A 25,325-nucleotide genomic window follows, 5' to 3' on the forward strand; every position below is an offset into this window, starting at 1 on the left:
CTGCACATTGTCTTTCTTCAGAAATTAAATTTATTCCATAGTTAATTGTAACTAAATCTAAATCCTTATAAACAATTCTAACACATCTCTTCAAACTACTTCATATGTAAAATGTCATTTTTGTTATGTAAAACATTTGTAATATCAACAAAGTGAAGTAAAATGAGGCTACTGAAACTGAATGAAACAATTTGTCAAAAAAACATTTAAATAGTCCTATGTTTTTGAGATATTCCAGTACCAGTGTAAAAAAAAAAAAAGACCAAATACACACATCCCTCAACTAGTCAATATTTTAATAATAAACAATCTTAGCTGATTCGTAAAAAGTGCTTTCACAGTCTGTTACCATCTAAAATAACACATCATATAATTTTCAAAATGGGTTCTTTGACTTCTAACCTCTGCTCTTCTTTAGAATTACCTGTGAGGGGGGGAAAAAAATGAAGATTCATATTATACCCAAGGCAAATAAAACAGAACACCTGGACAAAAAGTTCAATCATCTTACGTGCATAATATGCAAGAGTCTGAGTTTATAAAACCCAGTTTGGAAGGTGATTTTGGAATGTTTTACTTTATAAATGGTCCTAGACTTCCCCCTAAACTAGTCCACTTCTCTCAAAAAATGTGAAACAAGCAACTCACAAAATCTGGTCTTATAGTAACTTCTGAATGTCAACTTCTTCAAATGTAAGCCAAAAGTACCTAGATTAGTGGTTCCCAACTTGAAGTTTGTAGACAATTTGGTAATCTAGGGAGTTAAATAATTTTCCAAAAGTCAAAATCCTATTATAAACCAGGCATTAACAACTATAAAGCAATACAAATCCATTGCAACACCAAATTTCTTATATTTGAGCTAGAATTCTATCAATTTAGAGACAAAGACTAGTCATCATATGCTAAAAAAAAAATTAGGTAGACAATTTTCAAAACATATAGCCCCTGAGAAAATAAAATAAAACCAGATCTTTAGCTATAAAAGATCGGAAGCAGTAAACCAGAATATATCCAGAAATTTTTTTAAGAACTATTAAGTACACCTATAATAAAAACAAACCCTAAATTTAAAATACACACATATACTCTTCAAGCTCTTAGCCTTACTTTTACCTGCAGAAAAAAAAAATACTTACACAGCCTTTAATAGTCTAGAAACATATTGAAACACAAGCAAATTTGAAGCCCCTAAAAAAGTACTAGGGCATGCAATTTCTAGGCTTCCATAGAGAGACCTTCGAATAGGTCTATATCCCAGGCCAGTACTTGTACTTCTCTGGTTCTACATGTTAGCATGAGCATTACAAAAAGAAGTACAACATACTCAAATTTGGTGAGTATATTATGTACCCAAATCTTTACTATGTTAAGTTAAACAGAGTTCAACAAATTTCTTTACCTCTGTTTCTCATAAACTTTCATAACTTTACATAACTATAGTTATATAAAGATGATGGCATTGTGGAAAACTGGATAAAAGACAGATGGGAACTCTATTATTTTTGCATCTTCTGTGAGACTATAATTATTTCAAAATTTAAAAAAAAATTAAACAAAAGTCCACAAAGTAGACTGTCAAAAATATGTATCTCTCCCACATCACCCACCAGTCAACCATGGTTGCCAATTTCTTATATATTATTTTAGAAACAAGCTCTCTATATAACATTGTGACTATTCAATTTCTCTGACTCCCCAAAATTTTTGTGGTGGGCCATAAATTTGATTTCATTTAACATCAAATGAAAATAATAATCTTGGAGACATATTTAGAAAAAACTATCCTAGGTATCATTCTTACATTATATAGAAATACCAGTAAGAAGCAACTTTCTCTGCTTATATAAATGATTTGATTCATAAGTCATTATGACTTATAACATATCGTAAGTCACCTCAAAACAAGTAATTAGGAAAACTTAAAATGATCAAGAAGTTTTCATAAATTTCAAGGTGATAAGCCTTCTCAACTATGTATATAGCCTACTATAAATCATACAGTTTAACAGCCAAACGTTCATTTCCCTTCTTAAGTAATGATAAAGCATTGGCCATGAATCTTCCCATCAGAAATCCATAATATATACTATAGAAAAAGAAAATCTCCATAATTAAACCCATTAACATAAAAAGCCACACATCCCCAGCTATAAGCAGCTGCCTATATTGCCCTGTACCTAGAAAATAGCAGCTGACAACTGGTTAGCATTCTGGGCCAATTCTGCTGTTAACTATACCAGGATGCCAGCATAACTGAGGTAGGGTGGGGAAGCAAAACATCAGTCAACAAAGCTAAATAAGGAATCCAAAGCAGACAGAACTGATATACGAGATGATAATTTTTTAAGTTAATTCTTGCTCAAGAAAAGGAAGATTTTACCTTTGCTGCAGCCTGTACATGCTCCTTTTTAATGATTCCATACTTATTCTCAAAAGCATTCATTCTGGACTCTTCTGCTAACCGATGAACAAACAGTAAACAATTCAGATGTACCTTTAAGAGAAAATTCAAAAGGATTTTTATTTTTTTAAAGATTTTTACCTATTTATATTTGAGAGAGAGAGAGAATGAGGGAGAGAGCACAAACAGAGGGAGAGGCGGGCAGAGGGAGAAGCAAGCTCCCCCTGAGCATGGAGCCTGACATGGTACTAGATCCCAGGACACTGGGATCATGACTTGAGCTGAAAGGCAGACACTTTAACTGACTAAGCCACCCACGCACCCTCAAAAGGATTTTTAAACTCAAACACTCATGCTTTGAATAATGATTTTTTAAAAGATTCCAAAATTTTTATTTTATTAATTTTTATTTTATTAATTCCAAACTATCTATTAGTGTGCTTAAGTCAATTCATTTTTATTTAAAGTAACCAGGATTTGATTTAATTTAAGTCCAATTTAAATTTCATACAAAAGAGACTTAGTATCAGGAATACATAAACCAAGGCTATATATAAGGCTGACCAAAGTCCATAGACAATAACATTTTGTAAAGCATAAATACAAAGCTTAGGTAGGACTCTATTAAATAGCAAATATTCTTGCTTCCAACTCCAAATAAATTTAAGAAATTAAATTAATTTAATTAATTTAATTTATAATGGAATTTCCCAAAAAATTTAAAAGCAAAACATCAAAAATGTATAAGGCTGATCATCTCATTCTAGAGGGTTTAAGATTTTTTAACCAGGTATTTAATTTAAAACATCTATTCAAAAACATGTTAGTAACTGGAATGTTAACCTTCCTGAAGTGAAAAGTATATGTATAAAGGTCAAGTCACTTGTCATCCAACATATCAAAATAATTACATCTACTATTAATCTTTGAGGCCCTTAAGAAATTAAAATAGATAATATAAGCAGATAAATAATATTAATTACTTGGGTACAATTAGAAAATATCTTTACTATATTGGTGATTGATATATTACACGTTCTTTGCAGTTAGAACAATATTCATCTAATATTCACTACGAGTACTACACACAACCACTTCCCCCCAGTTTACTAAACATTAAATAACTAGGTAATGTAGTGTTTTAAATTTAAATATTATGCAGAAATCTTTGGTGGATGGTTATAGATGTTTAAGAATGTTTGAGTGATATCTGGAAAAAATAGGAGTTTGGGAATTTAAATTTAATAAGATAAAGAACCTATAGAAGGACATCTTCCTTTGGTACTTTCTTGATGCATGGTCTCCTTTAATTCTCACAAGAACTTTAGGGTAAAGCACCCAATTCTGACTCTTTATGTAATACCATGTTATTCGATTCTTTTTTTTTATTAACATATAATGTATTATTGGCTTCAGGGGTATAGGTCTGTAAATCATCAATCTTACCTTCCCCAATGTCCATAACCCAGCCATCCTATCCTTCCTCCTAACTCCCCAGCAACCCTCAGTTTGTTTCCTGAGATTGAGAGTCTCTTATGGTTTGTCCCCCTCCCAATCCCAACTTGTTTCATTTTTTCCTCTCCTACCTACCACAACCCCCCACCCTGCCTCTCAAATTCCTCATATCAGAGAGATCATAAGATAATTGTCTTTCTCTGACTGACTTATTTTGCTTAGCCTCTAGTACCCTCTAGTACTAGTTCAATCTAGCACCCTCTAGTACTAGTTCAATGCTCTCTAGTTCAATCCACATTGTTGCAAATGGCAAGATTTCAGGGTTTTTTGATGGCTGCATAGTATTCCATTGTGTGTGTGTGTGTGTGTGTGTGTGTGTATACCACATATTCTTTTTTTTTTTTTTTTTTTTTTAATTTTTTATTTTTTATAAACATATATTTTTATCTATTCTTTATCCATTCATCTGTTGATGTACATCTAGGTTCTTTCCATAGTTTGGCTATTGTGGACATTGCTGCTATAAACATTTGGGTGCATGTGCCAGAAAACTATAAAGTACTCATGAAAGAAATTGAGGAAGACACAAAGAAATGGAAAAATGTTCCATGCTCATGGATTGGAAGAACAAATATTCTGAAAATGTCTATGCTACCTAGAGCAATCTACACATTTAATGCAATCGCTATCAAAATACCATCAATTTTCTTCAAAGAAATGGAACAAATAATCCTAAAATTTATATGAAACAAGAAAAGACCCCAAATAGCCAGAGGAATGTTGTAAAAGAAAACCAAAGTTGGTGGCATCACAATTACAGACTTCATGCTCTATTGCAAAGCTGTAATCATCAAGACAGTATGGTACTGGCACAAAAACAGACACATAGATCAATATTCAATTCTTTTTTAAACTTCCAATGACATCCCATTTCCTATTGCAGCAAAAACAGTATATAACATGGCATAATTTCCTACTAATCTAGATTTCCTACTTCTAAAGATAAATAGCTTCCAGATATGCCCAAGATAAATTCCTTAATACTAAACCCCATTTGACTAGACTTTTCCAGTTTCATCTTCCAGCTTACTGTTCTATAGTAAGTCTTTTGAACTTCTTTCCATATTCAAATAAAACCTTGCCTATAGACATCCTACTAGTTTGAAAACGTCTCTGAAAAGTCCAACTGCCCCCAGTATGTAAAGTTATGCACCCAAAACTTCCTACTACTGCACATACTACATACACCATGAAGCAATTTCTCACCTGTCCTCCTCAATGACATATAAGGATAAGAATTATGTTTACCTTCCCCAACATTGTATCATCAGTGATCTCTAGTCCATGCACAATACATAATAGGTAGTCAACAGATATTGCATGAACAAAAGATTTCTCCATATCTCCCCAAATTAAGCAAAAAAAAAAAATTTTTTAGCCATTCCCAAATAAACCACATCCACTGTTTTAGAGAACTGATGGGTAATGGAAGTGAAAGCGTGGGGGGATGGGAAAAATGGGTTTAGAGGTGTTGGAGATACTGGCCTCCAGTTATAGAATGAATAAGCCATTGGAATGAGTAAGTCACAGGAATAAAAGGCACAGCTTAAGGAATACAGTTAATGTACTGTTACAACATTGTATGGTAGTGGTAGCTACACTTGTGATGAATGAGCACACCATACAAACTTGTTGAATCACTATGTTATGCATCAACTATACTTCAATTTTGAAAAAATGAAAAGCAAAAATGAAAAGGGAAAAAACAAAAAAACCGCACTGTTTTGAGACTTGGTTCACCCTATTAATTGACATGGAAAGTCTTTTCCTCTTCATAAGCATGAGCCATAGGTACTGAGACAAATTAATATTACTCTGTCACAGAATTTTTTTAAGCAACCTAATCCTCTCCCCATAAAATAGTTAAAAATTGAGTGGTGCCACTCAAATGTACTGAGGTTCTTTGGGTTTGGTTTGGTTTGGTTTTAAGATTTATTTTAGAGAGAGAGCTTGTGGGAGGGCAGAGAGAGGCAGGAGAGAATCTCAAGCAGACTCCCTTTTGAGCATAGAGCCTTAAGAGTGGCCTGACCTCATGACCCTGAGATCACAGCCTGAGCCGAAATCAAGAGTTGGAAGCTCAATCATCTGAGCCACCAGGGCATCCCTGCACTAAGGTTTAAATTAAAATAGTCAAAACAAAAACAAATTTTAAAGTATTCAGCTAGACATTCAAACTTGAAAAAGCCCATTCCAACAAAAATTTACCTGAAAAAAAAAATCACCTTGCTTGAAAGGTAAATCAAAACATAATTTACAAAGAAATGTCCATTCCTTAACAGTCAATTTGGTAAATTGATCAAAACACTGAGCCAGTCTGATTTCCCCCTCTCTTCATCATAGGACTTTTGAATTTTACATAAATCGTAAGCATCCAGAGATTTCCTCAGTGAGAAATCTGAAAACCCACTGAGCCATGAGAAAGCTGAACAATTTATACAGATTAACAGATGTGCTCCCCAGTACTGGGGATATACAACCAAATAAAGCATACAATAAAGCAAAAAAACTGGTGCAAAAGAACTATGAAATAACACAAAAAAATTAAGAGTAAAGTATGAGAAATAATAATAAATCCACATTAGTTACAATACATTCCCAACATTATTTGTATACTCATAACGCCGAACATTAGAAATACAAAATAACTCCAATTCAAAGTTTCCATCCAATGAGGGAACCAAACCCATATGAAATTAATGACAAATGTGTGACAATAGAGAAAGTTGGTCCTAAAATTAAGGAAGACTCAGGAAGTGGCTAGCATTTGAACTGGATTTTGAAATTGGAGTCTACTAAGTGGAGTACGATGAGGTAATCTTCAGGCAGAAGAAATACAACATACCAAAAGACAGCATAAAAGTAAATTAGCTTTGTATTAAAGATAATGAGAGACACAAAAAGGAGATCTATATGGTTCCTTCCTCTCAAGAAGCTGCATACTACACTGGGAGAAAAAACGACATATGAAACTTACAGAATAGTGTCAGAGTCTCAATAGTTTAATTGTATGATGTAATTCTTATATTGCTATCAAAGTTCAGAAAAAAGAGATCAAAACAGAATGCCCTAATTGTAGAGAAGTTTATGGATGATGTGGGACACTTGTTGGGTAAGATTTCGAAGTGTCAAAGGTAAGAAGAAAACCATAAGCAGAAAGCCATAATCAAAGAAACCAGGGTGATGCATGCCATATACAAGACAGTGAGAGAACCAGTGCAAGCCAAAGACAAGCATACAACCTAGGAATAGATGCCAACAGAAAGAACTTCCTTTACCCTACCACACCCCAACTCCTTTTTCCCACACCATGAATCCCAATCCCACTCTACGAGAGAGCCCAGATATCCATGGGTCACTTTGAGGCAGACAGGTATGATGTGGGAGGACTCTACTTGAGAAATTTCTGCCAAACAATCTGCACCAGCTGTTACTCTCCTAGATATTCCTGAGCAGGTACACTTCCTCCCCATTTAGAACCCAAGCTCCAATGAAAACTCTCCAGAATAAATTCCTGATAATGTTCTGCAGATCAATTTCACTTATCCAGTTCACTTATGTTAACTTTATCACCATTGGGTGAGGCATTCAAAACAGTAGGTACAGGTTGACCCTTGAAAACATTTTTTTAAAATAAATACAGTACTGTAAATGCATTTTTCTCTTTCTTATGATTTTCTTAACATTTTCTTTTCTCTATCTTATGCTATTGTAAGAATACAGTATATATTTACAAAACATGTTTAACAACTGTTTTATGTTATCAGTAAGGCTCTGGTCAACAATGAGCTATCAGTTATGTTCTTGGGAAGCCAAAAGTTATACATGGATTTTCAACTGTGGCAGGTTAGAGGTGTCATTCAAGGGTTGTTCAAGGATCAACTATATTGTCTTTCCTTTCAGGGTCTAAGAAAAGAAGGGCAGGAGACAGTAGAAGAGCTACTCTTGCAGGAAAGCTGCTTTGGCTTCAGAGACCAAATAACGGAAAAGTAAAGACAATTCTATAGTAGTGTAGCAAAAAGAGAAATGCTGCACTTGCAGGCAACAGATGGGAAGGCGGTAGTGAACTTGGGGAGACTGTAGAGAAGAGAGGTGGAAAAACCCAGTGCAGTTTAAGAACAGATGGAGGATGCATTTGAAGACATTCTAGAGGCCCTGTGCCCTGGCTACCAACAATTCTTTACCTTGACGTCCTGGAAATTAGGTGCCAACTTATAAATGGCTCCTTTATTCAAAAATCTGTTCTGACAAAAGGGAGGAGGTGCCTCTTATGGTTTAAACCTAGGGAAAGAGTGTTTATTCTGCTAGAGAAACATAGGTTCCAGGCACTACACATAAAAACTCCGAATTTATTTCAACACAGAAATATACAGTGGTTTGGCTATGGCTATTAAGTGAGCTTTATGCTGCAGGAATTCTGAGTCAGATAAATAAAGTCTTGGTGGTTTGCCTTGAATACTCAACTAACAGCTGCTCTGTTCGTCTAGGAAAATGCATTCACAGTTGAAAGCACACCCCTTACAAGTAAACTTGAATCAGGGCTCTTTAATAAGTAAGCTACAGTGCAGAAAATAGGGAAATGTGTTTGGTTAACAACGCAAAAAAAGGGAGAAAGGCAAAGGAGGCACACACGTAAAAGGCCTGCCAGTAATGTCTTTTACAGTCGTTCAATAAATAGGACCCTGCCTGAATTCCAAAATTTACTTTTTTCTTTAACTGTATCTTTCGCAAGTACACTAAGCGCAGTACCTGACGATGCCCCGGAAAAGCCCTAAGCAGGAAGCGAACGTTAGTATTCCCCTCTTAAGATGATGTGGCTAAAATGATGATCCGTAAAAAAGGTCCGGATGCCTACATTTCAGAGGAGGACCCCAGGCAACTCAGCGTCAGGAATATGAACTGACGGGTCCGGCGAGGACAAACCTGCCTCGTCATCGCAGGAAACGCCTTACACGTAGGCCTGACGGAGCTGGACTCGCTAGGGGTGACGAAATAAAAGCTGGGGCTTATTTCCTCTATCTCCCTCTTGCTCCATCCCCAGCCAAAGAAGGGACGGAATCTCACCAGTAAGTCGCTACTTGTCTCTAGACGAAGGTGAGGCTTCTGTCGCTTGAAGACGCGCTTAAGAAAGCCCCGGGGAGCCTTCCGTTTTATATACTTTCTCTGGAAGACTGTGGTCGAGAACGCCATTCTCTCCCTCAGGCACCAGCCTCCTTAGCTTCCGAGATCCTCCGGGGGCTGCACAGGAATTCACCCTGGAGTGAACAGCAGGAACCACTCAGCCGCTACGCTGCTTCTTCAGGCCGCAAAACTCCGGCCCAAACGTTTGAATCAGCCGCCGAAACTGCGCGCCGGGCGCTAGCGAGTGACGTCAACAGGGTGCAAGCCCCGCCCCTGGAGTGCCGGCTGTTCGCGGAAACACTCTGGGTAGGCGTTCTGTGACGTCCTTAAAGGTCGAGGCTTCCTTTAATCGCTATGTGTAGTGTACCTGCGCTTTGGTACAGTTCTCCTGTGTCTCTCCTGTGTTTCACAGGTCTGTTGAGAAACTGTGGGAAATGTTGGTATGCCAAGGCAGTTACACTTATTCTATATACTGAGCCTAATACCGGGGGACTAAGAAGTAGATGCATAGAAGATTGTGATATTTTATCAGGATTCCTAAAGATTCAGTGCCTTCCTAGGAGGGCATGACTTTCCAATATTAATAGCTAACAATTTACACTTTTACGCAATTTCACTTCATCTTACTTGAGGTCTTTTCATGATTCTAGCTTTTTTGTTATTGTGTTGTTGTTGTTGTTGTTGTTTAACAAATGCTGCTCCCTTTCATGTTAAGTTCCTGCACTTAATCTTGCAATTACTTCAGATATAGTTTAATGCTACCTCTTTGAAATTCTTGCTATTTCTCCAAACAATTAACTTTTCTATCTTCTGTGCTATCCCTGCGAGTAGTCCCTAAACTTCACTGTGATCAGAAGAAGCACCACTGGGCAGGGGTTCATACGTATGGGACTTGAGAATTTGCATTTCTAACAAATAGGTCATGTTGGCGCTGCTAGTTTGAGGACAACTCTGAGATCACTGTGATGTTCACTGTAATTATCTCTAATACTACACCTGTAGTAATTATTGTGATTTCAGTATCCACACCGATGATCCTTCCACCATCTGGTCTCCCATTTTGAAGACCTCGTCTCTGCCAGTGGCATCTTTCACCCTATCAGCCACTCACACCTGCAGTTATACACTACGGTTTGTCGCTACCAAACACCATACCCTTCCATATTCTCAATTAGTTGTCTCACTCTTCAACCTCATCTGTCTTTTCAAAGCATTCCTTCCGATGTTCCAAATCCAATAATTCTTAGATGTCACTTAGATGGAATAGCAGTTTCTTTCTATCTTTACCAGGCCGCCAGCCCTTCTGTACTCATTCTCCCTCCTGTGGTCCATTGTCCATTATTAGAATATTCCCTTGCATTTCTCCTCAGCTCTCTAGCCATCTCCAGCTAATTCTCTTCCCTAATCAGATGCGCATATCCAGTTCTCTACTGGACTGGAATTTTAAATCATCTTAAATTTAACATATCCAAAATTAGCTCTTCATTGACCCCTATTTCCCAAACCTGCTCCTTACACCAACTTTCCCTATTACAGCTGATGGTACTTCCATTTTTCCAATTACTCAAGCCAAAATCTTGGAATCATCCTTGGCTCCCCTCTTTTTCTCACCTCACACTCAATCTTTCATCAAATTTTGTCAGCTCTATTTACAGTCTCTGATCACTTTTGGCCAAGTCACCATCATTTCTCACTTGGATTATTGCAAACACCCTCCTGACTGTGCCTCAGCCTGTTTCTCTTTATCCTCAACAGAAGAGGCACGTTTAACTCAGATTATATCACTCCTCAAACCCCTTCCATTTCCATCAAAATAAAATTTCCTACAATAACTTTTGAAGCCTTACCTGCCTGCCAAGTACAAACACACTTAAAAATACACAATGAACCCTTTGACCTTATCTCCCACAATTAAGGAATTCACTCTTCTCCAGCTATATTAGCATACTTGATAGCCTTCAGATACACCTGAAATCCACCAAATACACCAAACACTCATCCATCATCCACTTACTGTTCTCTCTGCTAAAAATATTTTTTCCTCATTTATTTGCATAAATGTCTCCATCACTTCCTTCAAGTCTCTGCTCCAACAAGTATCAGAGAGACCTATTTAATATAGAAATGCCACACATGTATACACGTATATACCTAGACACACATAGGTGCACATACACATACACAGGTCCAACAGTGTGCAAAAGCTGACTTATCTTCTAAGCATTGTGTTCAGGAACATTTTGTTGGCAACTAAAAATATTTACACCACTGGAATTGGCAAATACACAAATCAGGGGTTCTTGTTTTTGTTTTCTGGAAAGAAAGTTGTTAAACATTTACCAACATAACACTACACATATCTCTACTGAGATGAACATTCTAACCCTGTGGTTTATTTTTCTCTCTAGCATGTTTCACAGTATAATATTTGCTTCTACATATAGAAAAATGTTACTGTAGCATTATTTATTATAGAAATAATTGGAGACAGTTGATATTCATTAAGAGGGGAATGGAAATACCTATGGTTGTATGTGTTAGTATACTAGCATTGCTGTAACAAATTACCACCAATTTAATGGCTGCAAACAGTACAAACTTACCATCTTTCAGATTGCCAGTCTGAAATCCTAAAATCACAGGGTCAGCAGCACTGCTTTCCTTCTGGGAGCTATAGCAGAGTGTCTGTTTCCTTGACTTTTTTAACTTCTAGAAGCCTTTTCCATTCTTTGACTCAAGGATCTTTTCTCCATCTTCAAAGTACATCAGTCTACTTTCTGTTTTGATCAGCACATCTTTTTCAGACTTTGATCTGCCAGACTTCTTCTAAGAACCCCTGTTATCACATTGGGCCTACCCAGATAATCTAGGATAATCTTCTTATCGTGAGACCCTTAACTTAATCACATCTATAAAGCCTCTTTTACCAAGTAAGGTAACATTTTCAGATTCTAGAGATTATAACATGGCTATCCTTAGGGGGAGGGAGAGCATTATTCTGTTTACTATATGATCTCTTCCTGGACTTGATTCTAGAGTAGAACTGTTCAATAGAACATTCTTCAGTGATAGATATGGTCTATATCTGTTCTGACCAATACAGTAGCAATATGTGACCACTGAGCATTTGAAATATAGCTAGTGTGACTAACAATATCAATTTTTTTTTTAATTTTATTTAAATGTCATTTACATTTACATTTACTAGCCACATGTCACTAGTAGCTACCATATCAGACAGTGCAGTTAAAGCAAACTAAAAAGTAATTCTCTGACATTTTTGTAGGTCATGTGGAAGCCAGGGAACAGGATTAAAAAGGATTTTCAACTTACCTGAATTTTCCATACTTTCTACAATGAGAACACTTTTATTTTAATTTTTGCACATTTGAAACAATAGTTAAGTAGAGTATTATGGTAATAATTGTATTTATCCCTGTAGTGAAGCATTTCTCTAGAGATTATCTTATTTGATCTTGACAAAACTATGGTAGGGGGCTGGTATGGGGTGTTATTATTTCTATTGCACATGAAATTAAATGATCAGAGAGCTTGAGTGACCCAAAATAAAAAAGTTTATGTCTAAATAAAAGGGAAGTTTTAAATTCTGCTCAATTGCTTTCCTTTAAAAAGTTTTATTTTTTTATAGACTTTCACCTTCACAGAGTAAAACATTGGAAAATTTCATCACAACCTAAATTTTCAAAACATTCTTCTTTTCTTTTATGGTTTTTCAGTAAGTAAGTTCCTTTGATTCAATGGGTGAAGAATCACAAGGCAGCTATTGGAACCCTACCCACAAAACTAGAATCTTCTCCCAAAACTGAAAGTGTCTTGAGTGATGACAGCCCTAAGTCCAAATCCAGGGATAGTAAAGGACATCCAAATAGAAACAGCAAGATCTGGACAGGAGTTAGCAGTGACACTAGAAGGAAAAATACATCCCCTTCTTTATCCCAACTAGTTTTTTAAGGTAAATTTTGCCCTGATTTGAAAAGCACAAAGCCCTCATGCTACTGCTGCTTACTTTGACATTTACAAAAATAAAACTTGTTCAAAGAAAATCCAACTAGTTTTTTAAGGTAAATTTTGCCCTGATTTGAAAAGCACAAAGCCCTCATGCTACTGCTGCTTACTTTGACATTTACAAAAATAAAACTTGTTCAAAGAAAATTACTGAGAGATTTACACTCCTGTCATTCTATTCTAATAAGTGAGAAATAAATATAAATATAAATTTTGAGAATCTTTGCCTTTTTTGTTGGTGACATCTTTTGATGTCTGTTAAGATTCTTTTTTAAATAGGGATGCATTTTTTTCAGGATCTAGCCTACAAAAATTATCTTAAATATAAAATCCATTTTATGCACAGAGATTTTAAAAATATTTTTTTTAATTTTTTATTTTTTTATAAACATATATTTTTATCCCCAGGGGTACAGGTAAAAATATCTAACATAACATAATAAAAAACATTATCTAATGTGGAAATTTGGGCACATACATTCATTCAGTTAACCATTATTGTAGCCATATTAAAAATGACACTGATGAAAGACTTAAGCCTAGAAGAAGGTGATGTTAATGTCAAGTGGGAGAAAAATATGTGTATACCACGTTAAATATAGTATGACCCCAAGAATATTAAAAATCATGTGTGTCTGGGGCGTCTGGGTGGCTCAGTGGGTTAAGCCGCTGCCTTCGGCTCAGGTCATGATCTCAGGGTCCTGGGATCGAGTCCCTCATCAAGCTCTCTGCTCAGCAGGGAGCCTGCTTCCCTTTCTCTCTCTGGCTGCCTCTCTGTCTACTTGTGATTTCTCTCTGTCAAATTAATAAATAAAATCTTAAAAAAAAAATGTGTGTCCATGCACCCAGACACTACACTGAGAAGAAATATACCAAAATATGAATTTAGTTTTTAGATAATGGGCATATGGATGATATTTTTTTATTTTAAATGTCCAATATTCTACAATAAACATACTTTAAAAAAGAAATGATGACATATTTCATATTTTAGCTAACATGTTTACTGAATAAATTTTATTAACATATTTCTCTAAGAAAGCTACATTTAAAAACTTTAAAGAATAATTGATAATACTTTCTGGTATTTGACACCATCTTGGAAAATGATTTGATTTTGTTTTTCATATATTGAACTAATGCACATAAATGGAATATGTTACTAGGTAATGTTTTCATATGAATTAACATTTTTGGATCATTTAAAATGAAATGAATGGCTTAAAAGATTTTTTCTGATTTGTGCTTTTGTGCTTGTTAACAAAGCATTATGAAAGTGTTAATAATAGTTAACACTGTGTAGGTAGAATCTTAATTTGCAAAAAGTTTGACACATTGTTTTATTAGAACATTAAGAAAATTGGGTTATTGTCATAATGATTAATCTTTGGCAAAGCAGGAAAGAATATCCAAATGAAAAATGACAATCTCTTCAAAAAATGGTGTTGGGAAAACTGGACAGCATGCAGAAGAATGAAAGTGGACCACTTTCTTACACCATGTACAAAAATAAATTCAAAATGGATGGAGGACCTAATTGTAAGACAGGAAACCATCAAAATTCTAGAGGAGAATACAGGCAGCAATCTCTTTGACCTCAGCAAAGAGGTCAGTAGCAACTTCTTACTAGACACATTGCCAGAGACAAAGGAAACAAAAAAAAGCAAAAATGAACTGTTGGGACATCATCAAGATAAAAACTTCTGCACAGCAAACAGTTGACAAAACCAAAAGATAACCTACAGAATGGGAGAAAATATTTGCAAATGATATATCAGATAAGGGGCTAGTATCTAGAATCTGTAAAGAATTCATCAAACTCAACACCTCAAAAATAAATAATTCAGTTAAGAAATGGGCAGAAGACATGAATAGACATTTTTCCAAAGCTGGCCAACAGGCACATGAAAAAATGCTCAACATCAGGGAAATGCAAATCAAAACCAAGATGAGATACCACCTTACAAATGTTAGAATGGCTAAAATTAACAACATAGAGTACAACACATATTGGCAAAGATGTGGAGAAGAGGAATTCTCTTACACTGCTGATGGGAATGCAAACTGGTGAGGCACTCTGGAAAATGGTATGGAGGTTTCTCGGAATGTTAAAAATAGAACTACCCTATGACCCAGCAATTGCACTACTAGGTATTTACCCAAAGGATACAAAAATACAGATTCTACATGTATTATACATGTACCCCAATGTTTTTAGCAGCATTATCAACAGTAACCAAACTATGGAAAGAGCCTAAATGTCCATCTACAGATTAATGTATAAAGAAGAAGTGGTATATTGGTAGATAGATAGACAGATAGATTAGATAGATAGATAGATAGAGGTATAGATATATTGCTACATATATAGGAATATTACTCAGCCATCAAAAAGAATGAAATATTGCTATTTGCCATGATGTGTATAGAGCTAGACTGTATTATGTCAAGCAAAATAAATCAGTCAGAAAAAGACAAATACCATATGATTTCCCTAACATGTGGAATTTAAGAAGCAAAAGAGATGAACATGTGGAAAGGGAAAAAAGAGAGTGAAAGAGAGAGAGAGAGAAGCAAGCCATAAGAGACTCAACTATATGGAGGGAGGGGGGTTGGGAGAAGGGGGGTGGGGTTATGGACATTGGGGAGGGTATGTGCTTTGGTGAGTGCTGTGAAGTGTGTAAACCTGGCGGTTCACAGACCTGTACCCCTGGGAATAAAAAAATAAAAAATTTTTTAAAAATTTAATAAAAAAAAAAGAGACTCAACTATAGTGAACAAACTGATGGTTGATGGAGGGAACTGGGTGAGGAATGGGCTATATGGATGATGGGTATTAAGGAGAGCACTTTGATGAGCACAGGATCTTATATGTAAGTGAGAAATCATGAAATTCTATTCCTGAAGCCAATACTACACTATATGTTAACTAGAACTTAAGTAAAAACTTGAATAAATAAAATAAAATAAAATAAAATAAAATAAAAATTTTAATCTGCCAGAGGCAGCACATATGACAAAACTTTTTATAAATTTAAAATACCTCTGTCATGGCTTCTTCCATCATTTATAAGATAAAGAATTTCAGAAAATTTTGGAACCTGCACCATTTCAGTTTTTCATGAACAGAGTGGTTTGTAAGACAAATTATTCCAGAAGCTTTGGAAACTTTCAGCTTACTTGTGCATCCCTTAATTAATATTCATGTTTCAAAAGTTTGGCTCAACTAAGAGCATCTTTCCTAATCGTCTTCCCCTCACTGATTATCCCATTTTTCATATGGAATATGGAGTGGTTATAGGGACACAAATCTATGTTTCAGTGTTGATGATGGATATTGGCTTTGAAATAATTCCTTGTTAGGAATCCCAGAAACCTTGGCCTTTTTTATGTGTTTTCCATGACTGAAAGATGGCTTTGAAACAGGACATAGTATTCCAAAACAAATGAACTTTGTTAGGAAATATCAACTGGGAATAAGGAGCAAAAGCTACATTGCAAACAATTTTTCTGTAACTTTTTTTTTTTACACTATGGAGAACAATTGCTACTAGAACATTATTTGGAATAGAGCAGGGCAAAAGAGAAATACTGTAATTTAAAAATTGTCCTCAACTGGTAATAGGCCCACATCAAATCATCAGTATTTTTTTCCTCTTAACCTAGGTACTCTAAAGAGTTTTCAAATTGGCACCACTTTCCTTAGAAAAATTATTAAGGATTCTGTGAGAAAATAACATGACATCAGTTGGCCAGTTGTCAATAAAAGTAGAAGAAACTAATTATTTCTTTCCAGGTAAAACTTTTTTCTTCTATCCCTAAAACAGCCACATTTTTCCAGGGGGGAGGGAAGAATTTTTAAGCAAATACAGAAAATTTCAACATAATTAATTATTCAGCAACTTTTATTAGGATAAAGTGAAAAAAATAAGACTCCTCCCTCCTTCTACTTCAGGTTTCTCAGTTGGGATCAGGTACAAGAACTGGAAGAGAAAAGTTTTAAGTTGGGTAAAAGTTTAAAGTTTTTATTATTTCTCTGGACTGAATTTAAAAGGTAGGTAATTATAAGAATAGACTAAACTTTTAACCATCTAAATACAGGGGTTTTGAGTTTATCACCTGAAGACAGTTAAGTCCTGAAAGTTCAATCTAAAAAAAAAGAAAGAAAGAAAGAAAAGAACAAGTTTGAAGAAAAGAAGAAGAAGAAAGTTCATTTCTGCCTACACTTCATCAAGTCTGGCTTGTTCAACATCTTAACCCATTATAAAAAAAAATACGATAAAAATAACTATACTTCTGTGAATGTTTACCATGTGCCCAGACTGCTCTAGATATCAACCACACCTGCACATGTCTAATCTTCTCTAGAACTCCAGAGATAAGTACTATTATTATCCTCTTTTACAGAAAAGATAAGGGAGAAACAGTGGTAATCTTGTGAAATTTACCTCCAGTGGAGATGAGATGAAGTTTATCACAGCAAAACCTGGGAACAACATAAAATGTGTAGTTAAGTAAACATAGTCTGTCCTTGATCTGCCATGCATTCACTTAGAGCATGATTTAATCACCAGGTGAAAATATGTAAGAATGTAGCTTTATAATGGTAAATGAAAAAAAATCAAAAAATTCTATCATTGGTGATTTAGTTTATACATCTTTTGTTAAAAATAAAGTTTATAAAAAATGGTCATAAGAAAAATCACAAAATGTGATTGAAAAGGTATTAATTTTATAGGTGATTTTTTTCTCTGTAACTTCCTATTTTTTTAATGTAGTAAGATTGCATCTCTACTAGAAGAATAAGTTAATAAAATGGAAAAAGTAATTCACTTGAAATTTTCATCAATACCAGTCAAATGGTTTATATTTTAAACACTGACTTAAGCTAGATTTTTAGTATTATGAAACTGGCAATGACAATCACAAAATTTTCTTACTCCTTATTGAAAATCCATTTTTTAACATGGTCATATCCTTAAACTTGATCTTCTGTGGGCACATCTGTGTTCTAGCAAGAACAAAAGAGGAAGCAGAAGGGAAGTACATGGCCCCTTTCTTTAAGGTCAGTATCTGAAAACTACACATATCACATCACTTCTATTACTTTGAAAAGAATTCCGATACATGATGACACCAAAACATAAATCAGAGTAGAAAATGCTATTCGTATTTGGACTACAGTGTGCCCAACTAAAAACCAAGGGATGTATAATAACTGGCAGCTTTTGATACATGAGGTTTTATTGAGAGTCAATATAAATAGAGATTAGAATGGATTTTAAAGTCAAATAAACTAGAATCTGAGTACATGTCTATAATTTAGCTTTGAGACCTTAGAAAATGGCTAATCTCTTTAACCATGAATTATATGATTTGAAAAGGGGGAAATACCTAATATTATGACTATAGTATACATTTGCCTATATAGTATATAACTATATAGTATAGTTTTGGCTGCCTTCCTATTTTGGCAGGAAATAATGATTGTGTGAGTCTTGTAAAGCTGTCATCACACTGCATGAGATATGAACAATTTTCTGTTTATATTACTGCTCCTATTATAATTTGTTATTATGTTCTGTAAGATGTTTTCCAACCAAAAACTAATCATCAAATTCTATGATTAGTTCAATTATCATAATAATATGCAAATATAAAGATATGGGGGGTTTTTGGTTTTTGCTTTTTTAATCAGTCTCCACACCCAATGAAGGGTTTGAACTCATGACACTGGAATCAAGAGTCGCATGCTCTACTGACTGAGCCAGCCAGAGACCTTGAAAAGATGTGTTTTAAAAGAACACTTTTGCATTTGATTACAGAACCGGTGATGAAAACAGTATCCTTATAATATCCTCCAACATCCAAGCTTCTATTTTCTCTACCAATCTACCTCTATACATAAATTTCTAATGCAAAATTAAGGAACATGTGAAGAAACTAACCAGCAGAAGCGAGCATGAGGGAAATAATAGACATCTGATCCTCAAAATATCTGATAAAGACATGATGGACTATAGTATATAAAATAAATGTTCAAATTTTTTTAATTAGAAAGCAACTCATCACAAAAATCAAGCCATCCATATTTTTTCAAAAATAAAGTCAAATATTAATAAATTTTAAGAGTATTATTTAAAATTAAATAATTAATTAAGGCATTGGGTGTGGCAAAATAGGAAAGTGGTGACTTGTAAACTGAGGAAATTACTAAGTGATGGAAAATATGAAAATTTTTTAAATATGGAAGAAAAAAATAGGAGTTCAGGAGGAGAGAGTAGATAGAATGGAAGAAAAGGAATATTCAAAACATAATGGCTAGGATTTTCCAGAACTGAATTTTTACTTTCAAGCAACATTATACATCTCAAGCAGGATAAATAAAATCCAGACCTAGAAACATGTTAGGAATTGGATACCACTGACAAAGGAAATATGGTAAATGCATCTAGAGATTAACCACAGCCTTCAAAAGAAGAAAAATAAGCTGAGAATATAATTTACTATAGTATCGATAGAAGCCAAAAGATAGTGATGTAACAACTTCAAAGCACTGCAGCTAATAAGACTCAACACAGAATTTTATAACTAACCTATCATTGAGGGCAATATAAAAGACATTTTCAGACAAACAAAAAATGATCATTACCATCAACAGCTTTCACAGAGACAATGTCTAAAGAATGTCTTTCAGGAAGAAAGAAGTTAAAACCAGAAAGAAAAATTCGGATAAGTATACAAGTGAGTAAGTCCAAACAAACATTGGGTAATAATAATATTCAATTTGGGAGACTTTGGTGGGAGTTAAATCCTAAACAACAATGACATTTGAGATAGGAGGAAGAATAATCAGAATGAAAATAGTGCGATATTCTTCTGTTTGGGGGAAGGAAAGTAGAAATATTGGATAACTTTATATTTTATTAAATGTGAATATTAAAATATGAAAGGATTAAGAAAAAGAATAGAAGATATAACATCCACCAAAAAATATCCAAAAGAAAACAGAATTATTCAAAAGCAGAATGTATAAACAGCAGCATTATTACCCACAAGTGTATGAGATAGTAGAACAAAATTTTGAAGGAGAATCAGTATTCTTAAAGTGAGTAAATGCATAAAAACTAAAGAGAGGATTACTAAACTGGAAAATAAATCTAACAAACTATCTACAATGTGGAACAGAGATATAAAATTATAGAAATTCCTAAAGAGAAGTAAGAGATGTTGAGGATAGAATGAGAATGTCTGACATAAAGATGATTCCATATCAAGGGAACAGAAAGGTTAAGGAAGAGGCAATACTTTTTTGAATGGCTTGGAATTTTCCAGAGTTGACAGAAGATAAAAATCTCAGACTCCTTGAAGTACAAGCAGGGGGGAAAAAAAAAGAATTAATATACAACAAATGCACTGTAGTGAAATTGCAGAAAACCTAAGACATAGAGATCTTCAGAGGAAGAAGAGATGACAGGCAAAGTTCTTCACATTCTTTTATGATGAGAGTAAAATTTTAACATAAATCTAGATAAGGACAATAAAAGAAAGAAAAATAAAAGAGGCTCTTACTTATGGGCTAAATAGAAAATTCTAAATAAAAATCTTAGCAAAAAAAATTTAGCAACATATTAATAGATTTAACCCAGGAATATAAGATGATTAACTTTGTAACAGCTACTGTCACAAGAACCCTATGAAGGCATACCCATGAGCTGTGTCCTTCCATAGTGTCAGCTTCATTCAGTCATAAAGGAGGGTTAACATAATTAGAAAGCAGATTCAGGATTCCAAACTCAGGGATGTTTCACCACATGATTAACTTGACTTCTTACAACAGCACACAAAGCAGAACACAAGACGAGTTACACAAGATAACTCGGGGAAGAGGAAGCTGAAGAACCAAACCTAAAGTCAGTTTGGTGGGCACATGGTTGAGATAAGGCCTTGGTCCCATCCCGGTGGGCTCTGGGCACTTACTGCTTGTTGTGATCAAGCAGTGAAGGATCTCGGTTCTGTCAGGAGATCAGCTGGGCAGAGCTTGGCGACAGCCGCCTTTTTGAAGTAGTCAGACATAGAGTCAGTGTCTGAGCAGGAGTCAGAGTTTGCTGCAAAAATCCTCTCTTTTTAAAGGGATTTAATCAGTCTTAGGCCCCTGCAGATCTCCTCTGCTTCTACTTGTTATCAGTTCTGGGGTATGGTCAGCTGGTGGGGGTCTGGACTTAACTGCTGGAGTCATTGCTTGACACACAGGCCCCTGCTTGACATGAGTGACTCCATCTTGCTCTCTACGGTTACTAATGTAAATTCACCACAGTGACTTTAAAGGAGGGGGAAAAAATCATATGAATATGTCAACAGAAGTAAACAATTATGATACAAATTCATCACACATGTATAACTTAATAAAACCACTAGCAAACTAGGAATAGAAGGAACCGCCTCTCCATGATGAATGTTATCTCTCAAAATCCACTGCAGATAACAAACTCAATTTTGAAACATGATAAGCAATCAGAACATGAAAAGCAATGCCTTATAATGCAGCATTATATTGGAAGCTCTTTACAGTTAAATAAGGTAAAGGGTATAAAAAATAGGAAGTAGAAGCATTTGGAAATGAAGAAAGAAAACTGTCACTATCAAAAACAAAAAAAAAATTGTGAAAATCTGCAGATAATTTCATTAAATAAAAGACATTAGCAAGTTTTTTTGACATGAGCTCAGTACATAAAACCAATGGCGATCAATATACTTGAGCAACAAACAGAAAAATGTATTTTTTTAAGATTTGACTTATCTATTTTACCGAAAGCGAGAGAGTACAAGCAGGGGGAGCAGCAGAGGGAGAGGAAGAAGCAGGCTCCTTGTCCAGCAGGCAGCCAGATGTGGGGCTCCATCCCAGGACCCTGGGATAACCACCTGAGCTGAAGGCAGATGCTTAATGGGCTGAGCCACCCAGACACACTGAAAAATCTATTTTAAAAAAGATATCATCTACAATAGTAACAAGAATCATAAATTTCCTGAGAATAAATCTAATAAATAAAGTATAACATTTACAAAATATAGTAAAATATTATTCAAAGGCATATAAAAGTCTTAAATACGTGCTATAAAATGTTTATGAATAGTAATCATGAATAATAAAAATATGACAGTGTCTTCCAAAATTAATCTATAAAATTAATGCAGTTTCAATCCATAGGATTTTTATGGAACCTAACAAGTAAATCCAAAAATTTACATGAAAAAGTAAAGAAACAGGATAGAAACTGGAATACAAAATAAACAAATGAAAATATGCTTAAAATCATGGGAGTATAAATTTAAGTAATGATGAAATACAATTTCAGAATCATCAGATTGACATAAACTATTAGATTAGATAATATCAAAGTTTTGTGATATGTGAGGAAAAGCAAATCAGTTATACATTCTTGATGAGACTGTAAAAAAAGCAAAAAAATGCACATACTCAGGATATAAAATCAATGCACAGAAATCAGTTGCATTTCTCTACACCAACAGCAAGACAGAAGAAAGAGAAATCAAGGAGTCAATCCCATTTACAATTGCACCCAAAACCATAAAATACCTAGGAATAAACCTAACCAAAGAGACACAGAATCTATACTCAAAAAACTATAAAGTACTCATGAAAGAAATTGAGGAAGACACAAAGAAATGGAAAAATGTTCCATGCTCCTGGATTGAAAGAATAAATATTGTGAAAATGTCTATGCTACCTAAAGCAATCTACACATTTAATGCAATTCCTATCAAAGTACCACCCATCTTTTTCAAAGAAATGGAACAAATAATTCTAAAATTTACATGGAACCAGAAAAGACCTCGAATAGCCAAAGGGATATTGAAAAAGATGCCAAAGTTGGTGGCATCACAATTCCGGACTTCAAGCTCTATTACAAAGCTGTCATCATCAAGACAGCATGATACTGGCACAAAAACAGACACATAGATCAATGGAACAGAATAGAGAGCCCAGAAATAGACCCTCAACTCTACAGTCAACTAATCTTCGACAAAGCAGGAAAGAATGTCCAATGGAAAAAAGACAGCCTCTTCAATAAATGGTGCTGGGAAAATTGGACAGCCACATGCAGAAAAATGAAATTGGACCATTTCCTTACACCACACACAAAAATAGACTCAAAATGGATGAAGGACCTCAATGTGAGAAAGGAGTCCATCAAAATCCTTGAGGAGAACACAGGCAGCAACCTCTTCGACCTCAGCCGCAGCAGCATCTTCCTAGGAACAACGCCAAAGGCAAGGGAAGCAAGGGCAAAAATGAACTATTGGGATTTCATCAAGATCAAAAGCTTTTGCACAGCAAAGGAAACAGTTAACAAAATCAAAAGACAACTGACAGAATGGGAGAAGATATTTGCAAACGACATATCAGATAAAGGACTAGTGTCCAGAATCTATAAAGAACTTAGCAAACTCAACACCCAAAAAACAAATAATCCAATCAAGAAATGGGCAGAGGACATGAACAGACATTTCTGCAAAGAAGACATCCAGATGGCCAACAGACACATGAAAAAGTGCTCCATATCACTCGGCATCAGGGAAATACAAATCAAAACCACAATGAGATATCACCTCACACCAGTCAGAATGGCTAAAATCAACAAGTCAGGCAATGACAGATGCTGGCGAGGATGCGGAGAAAGGGGAACCCTCCTACACTGTTGGTGGGAATGCAAGCTGGTGCAGCCACTCTGGAAAACAGCATGGAGGTTCCTCAAAATGTTGAAAATAGAACTGCCCTATGACCCAGCAATTGCACTATTGGGTATTTACCCTAAAGATATAAACATAGTGATCCAAAGGGGCACATGCACCCGAATGTTTATAGCAGCAATGTCCACAATAGCCAAACTATGGAAAGAACCTAGATGTCCATCAACAGATGAATGGATCAAGAAGATGTGGTATATATACACAATGGAATACTGTGCAGCCATCAAAAGAAATGAAATCTTGCCATTTGCGACAACATGGATGGAACTAGAGCGTATCATGCTTAGCGAAATAAGTCAAGCAGAGAAAGACAACTATCATATGATCTCCCTGATATGAGGAAGTGGTGATGTAACATGGGGGCTTAAGTGGGTAGGAGAAGAATAAATGAAACAAGATGGGATTGGGAGGGAGACAAACCATAAGTGACTCTTAATCTCACAAAACAAACTGAGGGTTGCTGGGGGGAGGGGGTTTGGGAGAAGGGGGGTGGGATTATGGACAATGGGGAGGGTTTGTGCTTTGGTGAGTGCTGTGAAGTGTGTAAACCTGGTGATTCACAGACCTGTACCCCTGGGGATAAAAATATATGTTTATAAAAAATAAAAAATTTTTTTAAAATGCACATACTCTACTAATACTTCTAAACAGAAATATTTTAATGCTTTTTTTTGTTAAATTGCTTTATTTATTTTCAGAAAAACAGTATTCATTATTTTTTCACCACACACAGTGCTCCATGCAATCTGTGCCCTCTATAATACCCACCACCTGGTACCCCAACCGCGCACCCCCCCGCCACTTCAAACCCCTCAGATTGTTTTTCAGAATCCATAGTCTCTCATGATTCACCTCCCCTTCCAATTTACCCCAACTCCCTTCTCCTCTCTAACACCCCTTGTCCTCCATATTTATTATGCTCCACAAATAAATAAGTGAAACCATATGATAATTGACTCTCTCTGCTTGACTTATTTCACTCAGCATCATCTCTTCCAGTCCTGTCCATGTTGCTACAAAAGTTGGGTATTCACCCTTTTTAATGCTTTTTATTTTTTTACTTGAAAGAGAGCAAAAGTGAGAATGAGCGAGCACAGAGAGAAAGGCAGCAGGGAGCTAGCTGAGCAGGGAGCCCAATGTGGGGCTCGATCCCAAGACCCCAAGATCATGACCTAAGCCGAAGGCAGGCACTTAACCCACTGAGACACCGAGGTGCCCCTACCAGACAAAAATTATTCTGGGTTTCTGTCCTTGACAACTTTCACATACATATGCAAAGAAACATGTATAAGGGTGGTCACTGAGCACTCTGCAACAAAAAAAATTTGGAAAAATACAACTACCTCACAATAACTGGCTTACTCATGCAATGGAATGATGCCTAGAGCTGTTAAAAAAATTATTAAAGTAAATCTGCATGCATTAATATGGCTAAATCTCAAAAACTTAATGTTGGATAAAAATAGGGCTGTAGAAACTTACATGTGGT

General features: G+C 35.3%; 1 protein-coding gene across 2 annotated transcripts; it reads right to left on the bottom strand.

The window, feature by feature from the left end:
* Positions 1–279: 279 nt before the first annotated feature.
* CENPW (centromere protein W) lies at positions 280–9,285 on the bottom strand. Of its 2 annotated transcripts, none has more exons than XM_004740150.3 (3): positions 8,981–9,276; positions 2,384–2,497; positions 280–424 (listed from the first exon to the last, which is right to left on the bottom strand). In XM_004740150.3, the coding sequence occupies exons 1-3, from the start codon at positions 9,104–9,106 to the stop codon at positions 398–400; spliced, it is 267 nt and encodes an 88-aa protein (XP_004740207.1). In that variant the 5' UTR covers positions 9,107–9,276; the 3' UTR covers positions 280–397. The 2 variants fall into 2 exon arrangements, with proteins under 2 accessions (XP_004740207.1, XP_044922329.1); XM_045066394.1 differs by lacking the exon at positions 280–424 and adding an exon at positions 471–754 and having other exon boundaries at positions 8,981–9,285.
* Between the last annotated feature and the right edge of the window lie 16,040 nt (positions 9,286–25,325).

This window comes from Mustela putorius, unplaced genomic scaffold, assembly GCF_011764305.1.
Source record: "Mustela putorius furo isolate JIRA1106 unplaced genomic scaffold, ASM1176430v1.1 tig00003863_pilon_pilon_pilon, whole genome shotgun sequence".
Lineage (NCBI taxonomy): Eukaryota > Metazoa > Chordata > Mammalia > Carnivora > Mustelidae > Mustela > Mustela putorius.

Coding starts and splice junctions, on each gene's coding strand:
- CENPW (XM_045066394.1), bottom strand. CDS start 9,106: ATGGCGTTCTCGACCACAGTCTTCCAGAGAAAGTATATAAAACGGAAG. Junction 2,498..8,980: donor AGACAAGTAGCGACTTACTG/GTGAGATTCCGT, acceptor TTTCTCTTAAAG/GTACATCTGAATTGTTTACT. Junction 755..2,383: donor ATGTACAGGCTGCAGCAAAG/GTAAAATCTTCC, acceptor TTAACTCCCTAG/ATTACCAAATTGTCTACAAA.